This window comes from Festucalex cinctus, chromosome 13, assembly GCF_051991245.1.
Source record: "Festucalex cinctus isolate MCC-2025b chromosome 13, RoL_Fcin_1.0, whole genome shotgun sequence".
NCBI lineage: Eukaryota > Metazoa > Chordata > Actinopteri > Syngnathiformes > Syngnathidae > Festucalex > Festucalex cinctus.
In genome coordinates, this window is record NC_135423.1 from 9,127,580 (window position 1) to 9,150,992 (window position 23,413).

The following is a 23,413-nucleotide window of genomic DNA, read 5'->3' on the forward strand; positions in this document are numbered from 1 at the left end:
GTCTATTCCTTGCGGATTTCCGCTATTCGGGCGGACACTTGGCCTTCCGCACAAGCGGATTGATTGGCAGCCTTGCTTTCAATCCCCTCACACGTTCACGAGCCAATGAGCCGACAAAGACTAAGCAGCCTTGTGATACGCCATCACGTTCACTTTGATATCAAGCAAAGGTCAGAGAGGAGTCGCAATCAAACATGAGACGAGTCGACCTCAGACACGTCCCCGCTAATGCCCGTCAGCGCCGCTCCGCTCCAGCGGCCGCTTAAAAGCGACAGCTGTCCAGATTGCGTCAGCGTTCCCTGAAGCGAGCGCTCGCGGGGTATTAGGACGCATCAGGCTCATTTCCAACTCGCCGAGCGGCCCCGATCGATTGGCTTCATTCTCATGCGCTGATGGGATTAAAAATGGCTGGATTAGGAATGAATTTGTGGCGCCATTAAATACTATCAGTGAAACTATCATTTAAAGAAAAGTCTGGTTTAGCGTGTTAGCGGTTAGCATCGTCATACATGCTTACACTCTGAAAACAGTTGAGTCATAAGTAACCTAAATATGAGCCAACCCAGCGCCTTGAGTCATTTAGCCCAAAACGTTGGTTCAAATTAAATTATTAACCTACAAAAAAAACAAAAAACAATTTTGTGTTGTTTTATGGGTTATTAATTGCACCCAACTTTTTGTATTAATTGAATAACTGAATTTGGTCAAATTTGGGGTTAAGCTATATAAATAAATTTGAGCTGAGTTGAGTAAAAACCCAATTGAATTGGGTCTAAAATGAACCGACCCAACTTCTTGAGTTATTTAGCCCAAAACGTTGGTTCAAATGAAATTATTAATCACGAAGAAACCCAATTTTGTGTTGTTTTGTGGGTTATTCATTGCACCCAACTTTTTGGATTAATTGAATTGGTTCAAATGAAATTATTAACCTACAAAGAAGTCCAATTTTGTGTTGTTTTATGGGTTATTAATTGCACCCAACTTTTTGGATTAATTGAATAACTGAATTTGGTCAAATGAAATTATTAACCATGAAGAAACCTAATTTTGTGTTGTTTTGTGGGTTATTCATTGCACCCAACTTTTTGGATTAATTGAATAACTGAATTGGGTCAAAAATGAACGTCCCCAACTTTGAGTCAACCCAAAAACTTGGGTTAAATTAAATTAATTACCCACAAGGCAACCCAATTATTTGGGGTTGTTTTGTGGGTGATTTATTTGACTCATCTTTTTGGGTTAATTTAATAACCCAATTGAATTGGGTCAAAAATGAAATGCCCCACTTGAGTTAACCCAAAAACTTCAGTTAAACTAAATTAATAATCCACAAGGCAACCCAATTATTTGGGGTTGTTTTGTGGGTTATTTATTTGCCTCATCTTTTTGGGTTAATTTAATAACACAATTGAATTGGGTCAAAAATGAACCGACCCAACTTTTAGTTATTTAACCCAAAATGTTGGGTGAAATTAAATTAATAACCCACAAGGCAATCCAATTTGTTTGGGTTGTTTTGCGAGTTATTTATTTGAGCCAATTTTTTGGGTTAATAGAGTAACTCAAAAAAAGTTAGGCCTGTCCCCTTTTGACCCCAATTTGTGTTCATTTTGACCCAGCTGTTTTCACTCAGAGTGTAATAATTCTCTGCCTAGTTTAGTCATTTGACTGAAGTCTTCTTTACACCTCTAGTCTAAATGTAGAAAGGCAAATACTCGTACAACAGTGACATAAGCAACAAATAACACGGATGATGACGACGCCAAAGCACGTCATCCGGTACCTGTGTAGCCCAAAGAGTTGTCATCGCCGTGTCCCGAGGTGGGAGCTGCCGTCGGACCCTCTCGCGCACCGTCCTGCGCCACTCCCGTCTCTGTCAACAATAACACCACAGGGACTGAGAACCCGGACGCCACTTGAAGAGAACCCGGGTGCCCGTTGCCCGCCGCACCCGCGATGCAGGCCCAGAGCAAACACAGGCTCCATCCTTGCCAATTATCCATCCCGACCGTCAAGAAAAATGCATCTAATGTGTAATTGGGAGTTGCGATGATGTCGTTGAGCGTCTCGGCAGGAGGTTGCCGTCGTGTCCTGTCGCCGCTTGACGTCCAAGTGAGTGCGAAAACAGTCCAGTGTATCAATAAGTGGCTGCGCCCCACACAAGGGGGCTGAGGGGGCAGACTGACGCTTAAAATGATTGACAACACGCACACACAGAAAAGGGTCTTGATGCAAATACAATTATGCATCATTAATTGCTAATCAGACTCCTTTGATGGCGACTTTTGTGTCATCTTCAGCCTGACAGGCGGCGCGAGGGCGGGACCAATCGCACACAGCCGTGCTAAATCTCTTTGTGGGTCGAGACGGGTTCATTTCAGGGACTACCCGACCCCCCCCCCCTCAATTTGCACCTCAGCGAGTGTCAATCTGTCCCGTGCATTTGTCTGCTCAATGAGGTCGGGCTTGACTTGTGATGGACAGCAGGCGGCCAGACGGCAAATTTCACTGGAGAGCACTTGAGATCGGCCGAGTGTGACCACTGAGGGCGGATACTCACTCTCCTTCTGTTGATTTCTATTGTGCAAGGTGGCAGTTATCATGAGTAAGTGGTGACGTGCATCATCACATGACACATACATGACACGCACACGTGCCCATGCTGTGGTCTACTTTTCGTTCCATGGTCACGAATAAAACAACCTTTTTTACTTAATTTTCGGACATATTGGTATAATGTGGGCCAAATTTTTTTGCCACTCGCGCTTGTGCGAATACCCAGTGGCATTATGGGGAAGGTGCTATGTTTGTAGCATTTAGCCTGCAAGTACGTTGGAATAAATTTGTCAGTATGTTTGAGCGTATTTGCGAGTACGTTCAGATGTATTTAAATTAGGGGTGTCAGGTGATTAAAATTTTTAATTGTAATTAATTGCAGAGCTTCAATAGGTAACTCACAATTGCAAGCTTTCACTCTTAACATAAAAGTGGAAAAAATGTTAAGCAGAAATATGGCTGCATCTTTTAGTCATTGATACAGTAATTTCATAGTAATTCATAAAATTGAGTTAAAATAAAAACTACGGAAAAAAAACCGAGTGTAATATTGATTTGTGTTGAGGTCATTTTCTGCCACTAGAGGGCATAATTGCATTTGTAAGGCATTGGTGACAGCTGAGTGAATTTTTCTTTTCATATTAAGAGCTATCTAATATTTATTATGAAAAACTTGAAATTTTGCACATTTTTAAAATTGTAAAAGACCCCAGTCTCCACAAATGCATGCATTATTATTACATTTATTACTGCTAAATATTGACGTGGACATGTCTGCTGCATTGCAACTGGAATTCCCCCAGTACAAGCTTTCCAAGTAAAGGATGGTTATTAATCGCATGTTAAAGAAATAAGTGGTGTTAAAGGAGCTTTAAATTAACTCAAAATTAACACACTAATTTTGACACCCCTCATTTAAACCCATTCAAACGCACCAGCCAGTAAAAAAAAAATGTTTACTCCACATTGGCAGTTTCAAAGAATTAAAGCAGAAGCCAAGTCAAAAAATATCTTTTTGTCTTTTTGTTTTTTTTTCTACTCGTGACTCACTATTTGGAAAGTGAAACAATTGGTTTAACATTTAGAACTGGCTCGTCGCAATTTGACAAACAGCAATATGCTAAGTATTAAATAAAAGTGATACAAAACAAGTACTTTTTTTTTTTTTTATAAAGATTTGAAAAACACACAAAAGACGCTCGAAGAACCCGGCGTGCTGCAAGCAAAGGCTTCATGCTGTGCCTGACTTGTCACCAGGCGCACATACACGCGTGCACACGCACACACACACACACACACACACCAAGTGAGTGAAAGTGTGTCCGAAGGAACAGACGAGATGAGATAAAAGCAGCAGCACATGTCTGACTGTTGGAGCGCGACACCAGCAGGTTTGTGTTCACACTTGTCACAACCCAAAATAGATCAAGAGAAGCGCAACGTCTTCATGACTTCATCCTCGATGCCTAACCACTATCTCGCTTACTTCTTTTTTTTTCTTTTTTTTGGTAATATAACCGTACTCGGTTGTCAAGGAGACGACCCTGGATTGAAGTGACAGATAAGATTTTGTTTAATGTGCTCAACAAATAAATGAATGCAGTACAAGATTTGACAAATGGAAAACATTGAAATCCGAATTGAAACAAAAGATGGCTTAAAACCCTAATTTAAAACATCAAACCTGGATGAAAGCCTTACTTTGAAACCCTAACCCAGGCTTGAAACCCTCATTTGAAAACCTCTCCCTGGCTCGAAACCTACATGTAATATACCAACCCTGAATGGAAACCCTACTTTAAAATCCTAATTTGAAACCCCATCCTTTGTTTGAAACCCTACTTTGAAAGCAAACTCTAAAACTTGCTTGCAACCCAATTCACCATAAGCGTGGCAAGCAAACATTTCTCATTCAAATTGTGTGTCTGCTCATAGTTATAAAATCAACTGGAACAGGATCAGAGTCAAATTTAATTATATCATGCAAAATAAATATTAAATTGAGACAATTTATTCATAAAACGTGTAGGCTTCTCGCCAACATTTATTAAAAATGTAATTCTTCTGGCTTTTTATGTTCTTGCTTCAATTATTAATTGGACTTTTCACATCAACAAGAGTACAGTCGAGAATCCGCCAGCCGTTATGTTTATTACACTCAATATTTCATTTGTTATTAATATTAGACGTCCGACAAAAACAGCGCTGACTAACGTCACATGGTTTGTTTTCAACGCTAAATCAAGGTGAATCAAACCATTTCAATCATGTTGTAGTTTTGGGAACAAATTAAAATAAAAATCAGTTTTTCCTACAAAGGTCAAAGGTGAAAACGACGTCAGCGGCGCAGCTGGTGGATGCTGACGGCAGTGTGTGCGTGTCGTCTCGCGACTTGCCATAAGCCCGCCACAAATTTACGCACGGAAATCCTCTAAGCTGCAGCGAGACTCATCTGCTAAACTGTAAAAATATTTTACTGTCACATTAAAAAAAAAAAAAACTGCATATGTCAAAAGGAGAAATGTCAAACTATACAAAAGCATACTGGCCCATTATTGCAGCAAAAACTATTTTCAAATGTGTAACAAAATCACAAGTCTGTAGCTAAAAAGACAGAGAAACAGTGAAAATAAAATTTGAAATCCAAAAACCCTAAACCAGACTTGAAATTGCAATCCTTGCTTGAAACCATTTGAAACACTAAACCCCATTTGAAAGCAAAATCTAGGCTTGAAACCCTACCTTGAAGAATTAAATATTGTCTGCATCACTAACCCAGGTTTGAAATTCTTGAAACACTGCTCCTTGTTTGAAACCTTAACCCAGCCTTGAAATGTTACCTATTTTGAAACCCCAACTCAGGCTTGAAATCCAAACTTTTGTTTGAAAAACTAGCCCACATTTGAAATTCTACTTTGAAATCCTAATCCTTGTTTGAAAATCCTTTGCCGAACCCAGGCTTTAGACCTCAGTTTAAATTCCTAAGCCAAGCTTGAAAACCTAATATGAGAACTCAACTCAACCCAACTCTATTTTAAATAAAAATAAAATAAAATAAAATAAAATAAAATAAAATAAAATAAAATAAAATAAAATAAAATAAAATAAAATAAAATAAATAAAAAAAGGACCGATCCACTTTATGGGTCAATTTGACCCGATTTTCTATTTTTTATTTTTTATTTATTTATTTTTTTTAAATGCAAAATGGCCCAATTATTCACCTAAGTAGAAGATCTGACCCCACTTTTTGGGTTGTTTTATACAAAATTACCTTATTTAAAAAAAAAAGATGTATTTATTTATTTATTCATTCATTTTATTTATTTATTGCAAAACAATCCATAAAATTGGGTCAAACTGACCCAAGTAGACGATCTGACCCAACTTTATGGGTTATTTGATACAAAAAGATCCCTTTTTTTGGGTACAAAACAACACAGAAAGTTAGGTCGAACTGACACAAATATCGGACCGGTCCATTTTTTGACCCACTGTTGGGTTATTTTTGACCCAACTGTTTTTCGAGTGATTGAAAATATGACTTTCAGCTAAAGTCCCTTAAAGAGCCTCGTGGCACTCTCAAACTAAAAGCGTATGAATCTGATGATCTGTTTGAGTTTTGCATTTCAGCAGGGAAGTGCCATGAAGACCGAAAACAAGTTGAGAGTTATTTGAGGAGGCCTTTAAAAAGATGATAATGACAAAGTGCAGTGATGCTACTTTTTAATAAGGCACATGTGCACAAACATGCCTCCGTCGAATGCGACTCGCATATGTTTTGTGTTGAAATCCTCTTCGGGAAAATCAATCACTGCCTTGTTTTTTTCTTTCCTCCCAAAATACAAACCTCTTTCTTGTCTTTCATTGGAAACGTCTTGCAGTCCACGGAGAGACGACATCTATCTGCACTGTGGTTTTGTATGTATGACTCATGACGAGGACATGAAAAACACCTCCAGGGTTAGAAGGCTGCTGCTGCTAATCTTGTCGAAGCGCAAAATTCAGCCTTGTAATTAAAAGATCCACAATGAGGACACCTGGCTGCGACGTGTGGACACATCGACATACACACCTTTCAAAAGACGTCTTAGTCACAGCAAATTGTCTTTCAGATGCAACATCGGCCCTAAATGGAGCTTTTTCTTCATGTCCAAACACATCCATTTAACTTATCTTATGTTTCTCAATTGGTGATAGACCAATGTTTTTTTTTCAGCGCCGATACAGATGCCAATTATTAGTAGACAAGGAGGCCGATAACCGATATTTGAAGCCGATATTCATTTTCAGGAAAAAGGTGGGGACATATTGCCGTCAATTTTTTTTAAATACAAATGCCAATCTTGACTTTGTTGTAATGTCTTTAAGCATTCATGCTTATTGAACAATTTTTCAGACATTCCAAAATGTAGCTTTTTTTTTTTTTAAAATCTTAAACAATATACTTCATCTTAAATGTAAAAAAAAAAAAAAATTATAAGTACGTCTTCAAAAGTGAAATGGAAACTAGAAACACGTTTCTTTGTTTTAATGTCGAACAAAAAGAAAATGTTCAGAAAGTTCCCAGGGTCAGCTGTGTCTCATATTAAGTTAACTGAAAATTGAAATAATTAGCTGGTTTTAAATTTACCTTTTATCGGCCGTCAGATTTAAAAAAAAAAAAAAAAAAAGGCTGATACCAATATTCATGAAAATGACCAATATGTCTACTCTCAACCAACTGATGGTAAAGTGGTGATATACCAGCTTCTAATATTGTTATGAAATGCTATTATCAGCTATTATCAATACTGATGATTAACTGCTGATGACCCTACAGTGTTAGACACTTTAAAGTGGTCAAGGAATTTCTGGGGGCTCAAAATACCAGCATCAATTATGGATATGGTGATGAATTTTATCATCTTTTATGGCATAGGAGCAAAGATGATGAACTTTTAGCTTCATTGTATAGTTTCGTATGTATAAAGTATTGTCACATTGTTATACAGTATATTGAGTTACGTGGATTTTGTGATATATTGTAGGCGATGCTGCTGCTTTTGTTGCGCAAATTCAATAGAGGAATTAAAACACGAGTCCCATTCTGAACCCTCGCGAAGATGAACCAAAGGACTTTTCTTTTCTTTTGGTCAAGAAAGGAGCCGTGAAGTAAGCGGCGAGGAATGCGAGCCCGCGCTTTTGTGTCGGCGAGGCAGCTGGGACGACGACATGGGCCGCCTCTGGCGTTGCGCTGATAGCGATGTCATCCTAAACCAAAGACAAACGATGCGTCAAAGTGCGCCGAGATGAAATTGATTAGGTCGCAGAGTGAAAAAAAAAAAAAACGTCTGTCACCTCGGGCAAAGTTAAAGAAAATTATTCAGGATGAAGGCAGGATGGAGATTTACGGCGTGACGACTCAGTGTCTCCCGTGGCTGACAGGTTAAGCCACATTTTTTTTTTCTCTCCCTCTTTCAAAAGACTTTCGAGACTCATTTAAATCCAATCATCCTCCAAAGATAAGACGAGCATGAGTAACACTGCGCAACGTGACCTCACGTTATCTTTCCGAAACCTCCTCTCATGAAATCACCTGATCCGCTGCCATGACTCCTTCGCATGACCACATAATTACGGAATAGAAAACAATTGTTCGATTATTGCGTAACTTCCACTGTAACTTCCTATTAGGACTTTGCCTAAATAAAAGAAGAGTCCTTGTTGTAGATGATCATAAAGACAACTTTGGGTTATTATGAATATTTTGACTATGCTGTCCAGAAATCGAGCAAGCAATCATCCATTGATTTGATCCCAATTCCTCAATGAATCAAAAATGATCACAGCTAAACACATGTAAACATGAGTCATTACAGCATGAGAGCAAAAGAATGATTCAACTATTAATTACAAGGTGGAGCGAACCCACAACAGTGATGAGACTGCCGGGTATGTTCCATGAAGTTCACATCAAAACCACCATTTTGATGGAGCTTAATAGCAAACATCTGAAATGGAACCTCAACCGGCAATTACGTTAGGAAGAGAAACACATTTGTCAAGCACTTGTTTAATCTTTAAAGCAGATGGTAATTAAAAGCTGTCAAAAATTAAGCGCAGGACTTTTGTGCCTTAAATCGCCAAATAAATCACCCCAGAAATGCAGGCAGTAAGGTTTGTTTATTGAGCGGGTACAGTCGAAGCGAAGTCAAGCGATTTGCGGAATGGTGCCAATAATGAGCTGGAAAATTACGTACTTGTAAATGTTGCATTTTTTTTTGTTCTCTTCAACATTGACACACTGTAACTTGTAAGCAAACATTCAACACACAAACTGCCAAAATTTAAATATTGATCCAAGCGGATAGAATATGAAAAAAGGTGACGTCGTGTCAATAAAAGATTAAAACATGTTTCATTTCAGTCGTTAAAACTTGATTGCACCGAATTCAAAGCCATGCCTTGGGAGAGGCCCTGCAGACGGAGGAGGGGGCGGGCATTGAGGCCAGTGTCACACATCTGGAGATAATATCGCCGCCTTCAAGCGGTCTGGACTGCATTTTTTTTTTTTTTTTTTTTTGCACTTTTATCCTGCTACACTCGCTCTCCATTACTGTAGATTGAAAGTCTTTCTGATGATGACTTGATATCAAAAGATGGACTTATTTGCTCTCACTTTTGCATTTGCACTTGGTAAACGTTAGCTAGCAAAAACATGGTCAAAAGCTTGAAAAAGTCACTAAATCAAAGCGCTAAACTCGTCCATGCAATGTTTGTACAGGCAATGCCAACAACACAGATCTGTCCTGGCTGGTCCACCAATGCAACAGAACCTGAAAGCCAGTGATCCAGGGTCACCATGGCAACGACAAAGCTCACATTCCATTACCACAATCAAATAAAGCATCAACAACATTTGAAGTTACAAGCTAAACGCCCTCATTATACATTAGCAACGCTAGTGCTAACACAACATGAGCTCCTCCTACCTGTAGATTAAATGTCTCATTATGGATTGCACTAAACATTGAGACTTGACTTATGTTAGCAGTAGCACGACACTAATGCTAACACAATAAAAGGTGTACAACAGACCCTGAAAATGAGCACGCTCCTCTGTTGTCATGCCAGACTCCTCCCATCTCATTATCATAACATGGCATCAACATGATGGAAGCTGTTGTTTTAGTGTCAAATGATCACGTATTGTAAAAAATTGTCCCGGAGAGTCCACCACGATTGTAAGTTTTGATCTAGGGTTACCGTGGCAACCGGCAGATTTGAAGGCTGTCTCATTCCAAGTAATTATCACATTAATTGGAGGGTTGACTTTTTAGCTGGAAAGTGCTCGGCTCCATTGTCGCTCTTCATTAGCGCTGATTAGCATCCTCGCATGAGCTAATCATGCCAAACGGGCCCCTCGCTGCTCCATGTTCAGCAGCAGATCCTGCACCACGATTGTGTTCAAGCACAACAAAAATCTCACTTGATGTCAAGTTAGTGGGGAAGCTGCAGCACACATGTAACCTCACCGTAACCCGGTGCTGTGTGCAAACCATCAAAAAGAAATACACTATGGATCAACTTATTAATAACTTTTAGTCCATAACACCAAAGACTTGAAGTGCATCATTTGCCTGAAATAAAAGGAAAAAAAAAATCGCCACTGCCACCTACTGTTGTGGATTTGCAATTACACTATTCATTTGGAAAAAAAATAAAATAAAAAATGCTCCCAGGGTCATCGCAACCACACCCAGGAGGGATTGCCCCACTATTGATATATTTAAGAGGAGGCTCAAGACACACTTTTTTTTTTAGGTTGGAATTTAAATGATCTTTTTAACCCCTTTTATTAATTTTCTTGGTTCCTTGATCCTTTTATGCTATTGTTTTGTAGCTTTGTTTTTGCCTTTTATTCGGTTTTCTTTTAACCTTTAACTTTTTTATTTTGTTGTCTTTTAGGTTTTAGCTCATGTTTCCTGGGTGCTTTTCCTCACATGGTTTCTCTGTGCCCCGCCATGTTTTTTTTTTTTTTTTTTTTTTTTTTTTTTTTTTTTTTTTTGTACGTGTGTGTGGGGGGGGGGGGGGGATTTTTTTTTTTTTTTAATTTTTTATTGTATTATGGAGGTTGGAGGTTTTAATTGTTTAGCACCATGAATTGCATTTTAATGTATGAAAGTTGCCATAGACTGGTAAATATAGTTTGATTGAAGGTTTGATTGATACTAAAAATCCTCAATTCACATTTGTTTTGGCAGTGGGTATATAGTCAAATTTGCGAATATGCACCGATTGACTTCATCCATCATTTGATTGAAGGTTCAACCAGAGGACTGCATGTATGGCATCAAAGCATGGAGACGATACGCTGACTTGAAAACAAATGAAAAAAATCTTTTGTAATTGGATCAAGGTGCTGTCACAGTAAGTTCGTCCCATGAAGTCAAACGTCCCTGCTGCCGTTTGCCATTTTCCCATGTGAGGCGCGACGCCTCCTCAGCATTCAGACGGCGGGCGGCCCGGTGCGTGCGTGACGACTCGCCCTGTAATTATCACCTCATCGCCGGCACGCCGTCTGCTCGCCAAGGTGCTTGCAGGACAATGACGCCTGCCTGCCTGCCTGCCTTCGTGCGTCCATCCGTCCATCCTGACGCTGCGTATGTCAGACTGTCTGATCAGCAAGAAAAACAAATTGAACTCATTCTGTCAAACGTGAGCGTGAAAATGTGCTGATGTGCTTTTAATTCTTTGGAACAATGGCGTGAAAGAAACCTCAATGTTATTTTTCTTGCCAGAAGGGGCGAGAGCGTTAAGCGTGCGTCAACATTTATCTTGGTCTAACCTACATTCTCACTTTTTTTTTCTCTCCGCTCACGCCTCTTCAATTTACTTAGATAAAAAATGTTAGCAATAAAGTTCAAAAGAATTCAAGTTGTTCACAATAACCTGACGACTACAAACACAATCGGATTCCAGAGATTTTTGTGATGTTTGTCAACAAAAGGCGCGTCTCTCAACTGAAAAGGATGATGTGATGACAAAAGCCCTATGAGACAGATACAGTCAAACCTCGGTTTTCGAACATAATCCGTTCCAGAAGGCTGTTATAAAAGCGATTTGTTCGAAATCCGAAACAAATTTTCCCATTATAATTAATGTAAATAATCTTAATCCGTTTTTTTTAACTTTTTCCAAGTTTTTTTTTTTATTATATTACACCATAAACTGCACTGTATACTGTTTACCATAAATAAAAAAAGGGTAGAAATAGCTAGATAGATATCCTATCTAAAATGATGAAAAAAAGCAAACAAACAAAATGCAAACATTTCTTTTTTAAATTCAATAGGTCTGCGCACTACCTTCCTCTTTTCTTCACCAGCTTTACCACTTCCACCTGCTTTCTTTGGACCCATGATTAGGGCCTAATACACGATGCAAAACTAAAAAAAAAGATTTGCATAAATAACAATGAACAGGTCTGCTCCAAACGAACTTTGAACACGAATGTGCTACGGAGGAAGCATCCTGGGCATTCGAGTTAGCTCGGCTCCCGAGTGAGTCGCGTTCAGGTACGCTCGGCTTTTTTTTTCAGTTTTGTTGAGAGCCGAATTTTTGCATGAGTTCTGAGACGTAAAATTCTCAAATTTTCTGGTTGAAAACCGATTTGGTTGAGAACAGAAGCGTTCGAAAACCGAGGTTTGACTGTATTTCCAAAAGGTTTGTTTTCCAATTTAGTTAAATAAAAATAAATAAATAAATAAATAAATACATAAATAAAGCTTAATTGAAGTGATGGAAAGACTGATAAAAACATTTTAATTCTTTTTACATCTATTTAGTTATGTCATTAATGTAAAGCCCAATATTATCAAGTGTTATATATTTCCTGATGGAAAAAAATGTGGTTGGGGCTGGTTTTTGGAGGCGGGCCGTACAGAGCCAACCTGCCCCCCAATATTGACATCATCCATCCTGGTCATCAAGCATTTCTGAAAGGCAGCAGAGCGTTAGCTTCTTTGAGCTTCTTTTGGGCTGCTTTTGACTTGCGGTGGCGAGCGAGCGAGCGAGCGAACGTCTGGACTCCATCTGCGCTTCTCGCCAAAGCAGCGGGACTCGATCGGCAGTTCATTAGTTGAATCCATCCAACCCGTGACGGAAACGTCACTGTTGCCATATATCGGATCAAATTTTGACTTCATATCTCTTGGAGTACAAAGTGATGAACGCAATACGTTCCGCCACGCTGATCGACCTCAGAGACATTTTTCCCCATTGGAACTAATGTCAAGTGAATTAATCTCCTCCAGGCTTAAAGTTCCACAAAACCCTCATAAAAATCGTTATTGACTGTACATGTGATGTTTTAAATAACATTTCGACATTCCTAGCTGTCATATGAGGGTGAAAATAAATAGAATTAAAAGGAGAGACTGCTGAGAGATGTTGGAAATCGGACGGCATGATTTAAGGCCAAAATGTTCATGATTATTAATCACAGTTATTCATCAACTTAGGAAAAACTTTGATGCTTCAAAATGAATGTTTAAAACAAATGTATTGAACTGAAAAGTGAAATACACCCATACTTTGGCTCATTGTCATGAGTTTGGTTAAGTGTTTTGTTAAAGAATAAGAATGCACTTGAAAACTAGAGAAAGCAATTTCTGGGAAAATTGCATGTGAAGGCAGAGAGGCTGAAAGAAAAATGATTTGGAAATGTGCAGTGATTTTGAATTACATTGAATGATACACAATAACCTGGAATGAGTTGTTGAATGTTGTTGAATTTGGAATGGCTTGAATCAGTCAAAAAAAATGTGGAAGCTGCAGGTTTTTTTTGTTTTTTTTTTACTTTTGAAAATGTCAAATTTTCAATCAAAATGAACACACACTTTTAGTGTACGTTTACATGTAAGCACACGATACTTGTAACTGGGATGTACCTAATATTTTGGCCATTTAGGACACCGCATTAGGTACACCTACAAACAAGATCCGGGGTGTCCCTAATATTTTGGCCAAGATGGCCGCCTCATTGGGTACGGCTACACACATGAAGTGGGGTGTACCTAATATTTTGGTTAATATGGCCGCCCCAATGCGGATGCCTGCACACTAGAATCGGGCTGTACCTAATGGCTTTGGCCAATATGGCCGCCCCATTGGGGACGCCTACACAGCAGAATCCAGGGTGTACCTAATGTTTGGCCAATATGGAAGTACAGAGTTGATTTTAGATATTGTTTGGCATGTTTGTCCCCAAGTAGAGTTCCACTTGTTGGCTCCTTTCTTCTATTTGGACTTTTCTGGCAGTTTCCGTCGAGGCCTCGCGCACTTTGATGAACTCATCAGAGGCATCCGGCCACCTTGCCGTGGCTTCTATTAGCATCCGTAGCCGAGTCAGTCGGCCGCTAATCCTATAATCTGCCTCATCCATCAGCGAGAGACGATGTCAGGGCCCACGGAAGCAAAAGAAAAGCAGCCAAGCAGATTGCACTGATTGCCACCAGACCAAGTCTGCTCGTGTGTATGCAGCGAGCAATTTCTTCCACTGGAGGAGAATTAAAAAAAAAAAAAAAAAAAAAAAAAGTCGAGCGTCAAAGTGGCCAAGACTAAAAATAGAAGATGTTTTATTTATCTGTTGTGTGCACAGTTCCCACCAGGACTTGGTTGCGCACACACATGCACATTTTTTTATGTTTGCTCCGAGTTCATATGCAGGACGTTTGTGTGTGCGTGCGTGTCTGAATATCTCACACAAGCTAAGTTAAAAAAAAATAAAATCAGATCTGATACATTTTTGCTTTCAAATAAACCTCTAAATGACAAAATCAGAATATGAAAAAAATATATATCATTATCCTAAATTTTCTGCAATTTCAAGTGTCCCAAACTGATCGGAGCTATTTTGAGCTCAACAACCCAACTCAGCAATTCTACTGTAATCAATCCAAGCACAACCGCATCGTCCCAAGACTTGAGTCCACGTAAATGTGCCTAATGGTCCGTGGATTTGCCTTTGCGGCAGGCGTGCGACGGCCATCTGGGTCGCATTACGCAGACACGTGGCGTACCTGTGACTGTGCTGCTTGCTAATCCAAAGTGCGTGTTCGTGCAGGTGGGAGGTGAGGGTTCAAGAAATGACGCTCTCTCAAATGGACCACCGGTGGAGAACGTCCACATGTCCTCAGTAAAAGCAGTTGAGGGCCACATCCGAGGGTCAGGCAGAAGAACTGTTACTACGTGCGAGGGATGTCAAAATTTGTGCGTTAATTTTGAGTTAATTTAAAGTTCCTTTAATGCTACTCATTTTTGAACGAGCCTTATTTGGAAAGACTGGGGTCAAGTTCTGCGATTGGCTGGCAACCAGTTCAGGGTGTGCCATGCCTACTGCCCGAAGCCAGCTGGGATAGGCTCCAGCATCCCAGTGACTCTTGTGAGGAATAAGCGGTTAAGAAAATGAATGGATGGCTGGATGAGGTCAAGTTGTATTTTTGAATTTTAAAAATGTGCAGACTTTCACAAGTTCATGTTAATGATTAAATAGCTGCACTGTTCCGTCACCAACGTCTTACAAATGCAATTATGCCATCTAGTGGCAGAAAAATAACCTCAACACAAATCAATATCACACTTGTTCACAGTACATTATGTATTTTTATTTTTTTTATTTCAATTTTATGAATTACTATGAAATTACTGTATCAATGAGTAAAACATCCAGCCATATTTCATTTTTTATTAGTTTAAGTGTCCTCCCCCAGCCCACTTTTAAAAGTATGAAAACTTAGGGGAAATGTACATTTTATTGTACATTTAGACCAGATATTAAATGTGTGATTAATTGTGAGTTAACTATTGAAGTCATACGATTAATTTAAATAAAAAAATAATAATAATAAAAATCGTCTGACACCCCTACTAAGTACCAAAGATCTAGTTCATAATCCCTGGACTCAACACAGGAACAGGAATGCACTGAGGAACTTACTCCCAAAAAACCAACAACCATTTTCACGAGTCCGTACAATGACAGGGGAAATTTGCGGGTTAAATTAATGGCCTCACAATCCCGAACCGTAAATGCAGCAGGAACAGGAACACAAAGAGGACTGCAAACCAACAAGAAAATCACTTCGGAAAACAGTAACAAGACTTGTAAGTGGCCCCAAAATTCTGCTTTCACTGTACCACATTGCAACTGGGAAAAGGCACATCGAGAACAGGAACAGGAACACACTCCAAAAATAGTAACACATTGCAATAAATAAATAAATAAATAAAATAAAAAAACTAGAATGCAAGTCACTTTACGTCCACAAAAAAAAAAAAACAAGCGTCACATCTCCTTGAGTTGCTCAGCTGGACTCGCCGCCGGACTCATTTAATCTTGGAAGGGCATCAAGACCACCGCGTCCCTTTAACCTCCGCGCAGGGGACGGACGGACACAGGGGGGACGCACGCACGCATACACAGCCACGCACTCGCCGCTTCATCACTCAAAGAAGAGTGGAGTGCTGCCAAACAATCCCATTAGCTGTCAGCAGCTAGCCAGGGGACGGCGGCGGCGGCGGCGACCGCTCCTTTCTCGCGGTGAGCAATCGCGGGTCAGCATACGTGACGGCTGACAGCAAACACCAAATCTCATCAATAAGACACGGACAATGAGACCCTGAGGGATGCCGTTCGCAAGTGCAAAAAGTAAAAGAAGACAACTTATTAGGTACACCTGCACAATGGAATGATAAATACAGAATTAGAAAAGCTCAAGAAAAAGCCAAAGTAACTCAAATCTCTCACATCTCATATCAACATTGAAAGGAATGCGAATGACATTCATCTGTTGAGTCATTACATGCGTGTTTTTCTCATAATGGTGGAATAATGCAAAACAAAAGTTACAATTTCAACTTATAGTACCGTCAAAAATGTTTTGCTGATGAGATTTTGCAACATTTTTGATGAAGTCTCCCCAAAATCCAACTTTTTTTCTCAGAATTCCTTGCATAATAGTAAAACATTTTTCCACATTTGTTGTGACTTGCGATTTAAAGTCTAATTTCCCAACTATTTTTCAACATTCTACAATTGTACTGATGTTTTCTCATGATAGTCCAACTATTGTCACTAAATTATTATTATTTTTTCTTATAATTGTATGACTGTTTTACAGCATTATTGTGACATAATGATTACAATTTACGGAAAATGTCAAAGTTCATAGCAGTGGCCAACACACAATTTGGTTGCAAGAAATTTTTCAAAAATAACATGATTCTTTCCAAATTGATTCTAGTTTTTGAGATATTCCATATTTTTTGTTTTTTTTTAAAAAAGTGTAAGTATAAAAAACTGCAAATTCAGAGGCTGTATATGCCTTTTCAAGCAATGTTTTTTTTGTTTGTTTTTTTTATGCGATATCGTGAAAGACGGCAATTGTCGCCGAGAACATTCGTTATGCAAATCATGTTTCAAGTGTAAAATGAAGGGAAAAAAATCTGAAAATTAGCCAACTTTCACAGTAGACAACAGAATTTTACAGGTGACGTCAAAGAATTAAAAACTACTTTTTGTAACAATCAAAATACATTTCAACTGTCAAAGAACATTCATCAAATCAATTTTGATGTTTACAAATTTTCTTTCTGGATTCATGTACCATTATTAGAGAATAAAAGTGTATTTTTGGTATCCCCTTTTCAATTAATCATCAAAAATATTGCTATAATATGTCAAAGACTAAAAGCAGTTCAAATGACTGGATGTCATTTTCCGAAACAGAAGCCCACAATTTCAATCACTCAAATATCTTTGGTATTTAACAAAAATGTATTTTTGTTTGCCAGTGTCATTTTACTTTTGTCATACAATGATTTTATTCTGTCATGTCTGGGGTCACGCCAGGGTTCAGTTTGAGCTCATGACCTGTTAAGTTGGGTTCATGAGCGTGAGGTCAAGTGTCTTTTTTGAAATGATGTAACTAGCATCTTTCAACTGGTTTTAGACTATGTGATATTATGTGATGTCAAGAATCCCTTTACCTGGTCAACAGCCAATCAGATAATTCCATGTCAGTCCTGTCACCCACATGTCTAGCCACAACCAATCAGATCGATTCCTTGTCTATATAAGCCTTCTGAGAAGCGTGTGTCTTTGTCGGATTATTACTTCTGTTACCACTGTCCTCTGTGCAACTCTCTTTGTTTCTCGTCTAGTCAAGTTTGTTCCACGCCTCTCGATGTGAATAAATAGTTCAAATCTTATTTGTGTCTGCGCTTTGGGATCCACCCTCCAGCTCATGACAGCTTTCCCATCATATTCTATTTATTCTTGTCAAATGGGCCCCTTTTGCTTGCACTTGCGCCTCTTCCATCTCATGAACTTCAAACAACTTTCTCATATTATTTCAACAGTTTTCCTGTTATTTCTCCAACTATTGCAACTTTCCTCCCACCTATGACGTCATTTTCATCCATTCATCATATGAACCGCTTATCCTCAAGTGCTTTGATTTTTTTGACGCCATTTCCTTCCCATCATACATTTCAATCCTACAAAAGCCCACAGTCATGTACTCCAAAAAGTAGAATATTCATAGAGTATTCAAATGTTGTGAACTTGACTGCATACATCCACATTGGAGCCAACCAACATCATCACACATGCAGGGAACTGCAACAAAAGCGACCTAAACTTCTGGAAGCAGTGAAAGTGCCGAAAGCGACGTTACTCACGGCTCCTGTCCCCTTTCCACCTCCAGCTGCCTTTGGACTTGCCCGGGGCGTCCCCCGGCGAACACCCCCCACCGTGCGCCCCGATTAACAGCAGAAGCAGCAGCAGCAGCAGCGGCGGCGGCGGCGGTTGTCTCGCCATGACTCCGACCCACTCGAGCTCACCACCGGGCTTCAACGGAAGCTGCCGTCATGTCTTTAGATCCACTCGGCACCCGAGTCAAGTCCTGATCCTCGTTGATGATCAGATCCATCACTCACAGGGCAAAGTGGCTGCAAACATCAAAGCACTGGTGCAATTCTTGCCCTCTTTGAGGAATCCTGCAAATGCTGGAAGTTGAGCAGTCCACCATGCACGCGCACGTGCGTGTCACTCGTCCCCCCGGGTGTCAGAAATAAATCACCACAGAGCAGCCTTGACTTTGAGAGCGAGCATCTCGACAGTGAGGAGGAGACGCGTGTGTAGCAATCCCGCAAGTCCTTTCACACCGGCACACCCTCGATGCTCATACTCGGATGGATTTTCATCATGTCAGCGTGCACACACTCACGCGCACATTGAGAGGAGTATGACTGGCTGTTAATGTGCAGGCAGTAAATTCCCCTAATGGCTCTGAAAGAACATCACACATTACACAGCAGAGCGTCGGAAATGGCAACGCTTCCAGTGCCTCCGAGAGGCTCGTAAACACGGGGCGAAACATTAGGCGTTTCCGCTTCGTCCACACAGAAGCCGCACAAGTACAGATGCGTATTGAATACACTTGACTTGTTTTCCTGACTAATTTTTTGGACCTTTGTCTTCTTTTGTGCGTGTTTTTTTTTTTTTTTTACTTTATGTCTTTTTTTCTGTTTTACTGAATTTTTTTGTGTCATAAAAAAAACTGAAAAACTGGAAAAAAAATATTCAGAAAAACAGGAAAAATTACTTAGAAAAACAGAAAAAAATATTCAGAAAAATGGGGGGAAATTATTATATAAAAATTATTCTGAAAAACAGAGCACCAGCTTCTGTTTTTCTGAGTTTTATTTATTTATTTATTTATTTATGTGTACTATCATTCTAATGGAAGCTAGCTTTGTCGTGGAGCATTTAAGTATACGAAAATGTCAATCAATCAACATGATTTTAGTAAGCTAACAGTTAAGTTTCTACAGAAGTGTATTGCATGTGTAAAAGTGTCCACCATTAGCCAGCCTGCAACAAGTCACTTGGAGTTCAGAGGTTAAAAAATTTTTAAATACTCAGAAAAACAGAGCACCAACTTCTGTTTTCTGGAGTGTTTTTTTCAGTTTTTTTTTTTTTTTCTCTGTTTTTCAGAATATTTTGAGTATTTTTTCTTGTATTTTGTTTCTTTGAATATTTTTTAAGACAGAAAAAATATTCAGTAAAACCTGAAAAAAATATTCAGAAAAACAGAAATTACAAAAAAATACACAAAAAAACAAAATCCCCCCCCCCCCCCCAAAAAAAAAAAAGTCAGAAAACAGGAGTCCCCCCCCCCCCCCCCCCCCCAAGTAAACGCCATGTTGAAAATGTGTTAGCGTTTCTTAGTTTCCTGTTTTACAGTGTAGTGACCAAACTTTCCTGCTTCTGCTCCGACTTCACCCAGTTACAAAATCTCCAATATTTTGCAGTTTTGCATTGCTCATCCATTTAGTATGTGTGGCTCAAATGGGGCAACAATCAAACAAAATCTTGATTACAAGTTCATCTTTGAAGGACCTCTGAGCAAAATGACCAGAAAATTGCCACCTTTAAACCAAAATAGTAGACTTCCTGTATGATTTCAGGTATGGCTTCTTGAGACTTATTTGTGGGTCAACTCATGACAGACATGTCGACCAAATTTAATGTTGCTAAGTGGAACTGACTTCAGGGGCTGAATTTCCAAAAACTTCTTGCGGTTCAAGTTATTATTGTTTTGACTAAAGAAGAGTCATCATGTTTTGTTTATATGCTTTGCCCTACACGCTATGATGGAAAGTCATTCAAGTGTTTGGTAGCAACTAAACAAAATTCTCTTTGAAAATGGCCCAAATAGAAATCCCTAAAATTAGGTCATTGTGAATTTTGTGAAGTTGCATTCATGGTCCAACCACACTTGACGACCAAAACTCTAAATTCTCACACTTTAGCGTCACCCTTAGCAACAGGGCTGGTAGCAATCGGACAAAACTTACAGGATTCATCTGTCTTTGAGGCAAATAAGTTAGCCAAATTGACCCTAAAATAGCCACTTACAACAAAAATGCCAGACTTCCTGTATCATTTTCCAGAATTACTTCTTTTTGTGGATCTGCTCATAATAGACGTGTACCTAATTTCATGGTTCTAAGAGAAACTATCTTCAGGGACTGATTTTTTTTTTAAGCAATCTAATGTTCGAAGGTCTAGCTAGCAAGCACAACAGCCTGTAAAATCTCCACTTGATGCGCTCTTCTCTCTCATATTACAATTGGTGCCCCTCTCAAGCATACAAGCACACACACACCGCATAAAAGACTATTTTAGTAAGGACAAGCTCAGCAAGTCTGCGTTTACGGTTACATTGCTGCTTTCCTGCGGCTGTCGGACATTTGTGGGGGAGGCAGGAGGGTGCAGGTTACTGTGTGAAACTGAACGTCGCGCCTCCCCTTTCATTTTCTCTCGCTCTCCCTCTCTATCCTCGCCCCGAGTCCCCTTGGTGCACCCTTCTTCAAGTGTAGAATGTCCTTAGCAAGCGACGAGTGCCTCCAAGGCAGCACAAAAATGTCTTGATGCTCCCTTTTTGGATGGCTCACAATCATCACATTTTGACGCCATGAGATGGTAAAGGCAATTTCACGCCGTCCATTTGTTGAGGAAACCTGCTAGATTGGGGCTAATTCCCTCATTGGAGGTTGTCAAGGTACAAGGCCTGGAATTCAGACAAAATGGCTGCTTCCAACTGAAATGGCCCATTTCCTGTTCCATTTTGCAAATTTTCCAGGGGTTAATTTTTGGGTGTTGTCCTCAGCACCCCTAAAACACAAAAACTGAGTAGGATTAATCTTTTGGGATGCGATTATTGCCAGGAAGCGAAAGAAGGGCCTTCAACGTGACAGCAGGCTGGACGGGTGCAACACAGACGCACGCATGGCGGAGGATTGGCCGCAGCTTGGAGCGCAGCAGGACACTCACTCACTCAATCACTCCAACACATGAACACACGTGAATGCATGCACGCTTGGAAACAACGAGGATGGCAGGAAGAAACAACAGATGCGTAAGAAAATGGAATGCTGTTGAATCAATGATGTACAAAGGAGTGTTAGGACCACGATGAAAATAAAGAAAAGTACAGTATAGCTTTGCCATGTACAGAAGTCTAAAGACGACATTCGGAATAATATTGTCTTTGTGGAATATGAATGAAGCAGCAAAATTCAACTGTTTTTAACCCATCTCAGGGGGCGGCCATTTTGCCACTCGCTGTCCACTGAAAATGACATCACAATGCCTTTGGGCTCAACCAATCATGGCTCTGCTCGCAAATGTCACGTGACTAAACCCAGAAAACAGGTGTTTTGGTTGTTACCTATTTAAGGAAAATGAGACAATATGATTTTAGTTGGAATGTTTGCATTTTTTTTTTTAATGACATAATTGTCTTCTTTTTTTAAATTTTTTTTTAAGTTTGCTTAAAATGTGCACTGATCATTGCGTTTGGTGAATCAATAAGCAAGATAAGTGTTTTTTTTGTTTGTTTTTTTTGTTTTTTTTTTAAATGATTTTTTTAATGTTATGAGGATAGACTGTTTGGGAGAAAAAAATTATTTCCAATCACCATCACCATATTTTTCACAATTATTTAAAATATAATGAAAGTGATAGTTTTTCCAAGACAATTTTTTGAATAAATAGTTATATTTTATTATAGTTGTATTTTTGTGAGCAAGTTAATTGTAGGGCGGCACGGGGGGATGAGTGGTTAGCACGTTCACCTCCCAGTACTGAGGACTCGGGTTCGAGTCCAGGCTCTGGCTTCCGGGTACTCCGGTCTCCTCCCACATTCCAAAGACATGCATGGCAGGTTTGATTGGGCGCTCATAATTGTCCCTAGACACGCACGCGCACAGTGGGCCACTACAATCAACGAGGAGTCGGGGGGCAACCTGGCTGAAGGTTAATGTGTGCAAGGAGAAGAGATGTGATCACTTAAAAGGCACAAAGACTCAACACATGCGGTTGCCAGCAAACCCCAGGCCACTATGAATCTCGTAGATGGGAAACGTGCCTCTGCTTTTCCACTCCCTCGTTAGTTTTATGAAGAAAAACAATCAGGACAGATGGCGTGCTTTCAGCACTCTCACGTTGCTGATTTGTGATTTGATATTCACAAATTTGTGGAGTGTGCTTTAGAAGCATAGCGTTGACTCTTTACGATGGACTTTCATTCCACGACCAAGCTCGTAACTTCATTTATTTGTATATCAAATCAAATTTCCGCAATGAAAATAAACTCAAATGGAGTTCATCCTTTCCAGATCTCTAAAACACTTTTTGTGTGGTTTTAATAATGTAAATAACACTCAATCATAAAATACAATCAAAGAGAATGTGAAGAAATACGATTTTAATGTGTGTAATAAATGTGTGTAGAGTAATATTTGTGTGTTGAATGTGTACCTTTAAGGGGTGTGGCCTAGTGAGTGACTGCATAGCACACCTTGCACTAACGACATGATTACAAAGAGAGAGGAGCTCATTTACAAGTGCACAGTCAGTGAGACTGAAAAGAAATAAACATGGGCTGAGTTTTTTTTTTTTTTTTTAGCATATGACAACAAATTCAAAGTCACGGGCACTTAACAATGTCAAGAATGGTATTAAAGGTTAATATTGAGGATTTGCATTCATGTGAAATTATATTTTCTGCTGTTTTAGTTGAGTTGACATGAATATCCGGAATTTTTTATATTTCTTCAGCCATCTATGACTATAATTCTTCATATTTATGTAATTTTGACTATTGACATTATTTAATTATTAAAAAACTAAATAGTTTCTCTGTAACTAACTATTTTTATTAATTTGAAAAAAAAAACATGTTGGACTATTTTGCACAGCATTCAACAAGGAATTAGTTACTTTAATTACTGTAAAATG

At 39.3% G+C, this 23,413-nt stretch overlaps 1 protein-coding gene across 3 annotated transcripts in view; it reads right to left on the reverse strand.

Moving 5' to 3' along the window:
* Positions 1–23,413, reverse strand: part of robo1 (roundabout, axon guidance receptor, homolog 1 (Drosophila)) — a 240,658-nt gene that overhangs the window by 174,775 nt on the left and 42,470 nt on the right. Inside the window, exons 1-2 of one of the 3 annotated variants that reach the window (XM_077540950.1) lie at positions 18,286–18,519; positions 1,787–1,876 (exon numbers count right to left, since the gene is read on the reverse strand). In XM_077540950.1, coding sequence (XP_077397076.1) covers positions 1,787–1,876; positions 18,286–18,424 — 229 coding nt within the window. In that variant the 5' untranslated portion in view covers positions 18,425–18,519. Of the gene's footprint in view, positions 1–1,786; positions 1,877–18,285; positions 18,520–23,413 lie in introns of those variants that run through there. The other 2 variants (XM_077540951.1, XM_077540952.1) reach the window with 2 other exon arrangements.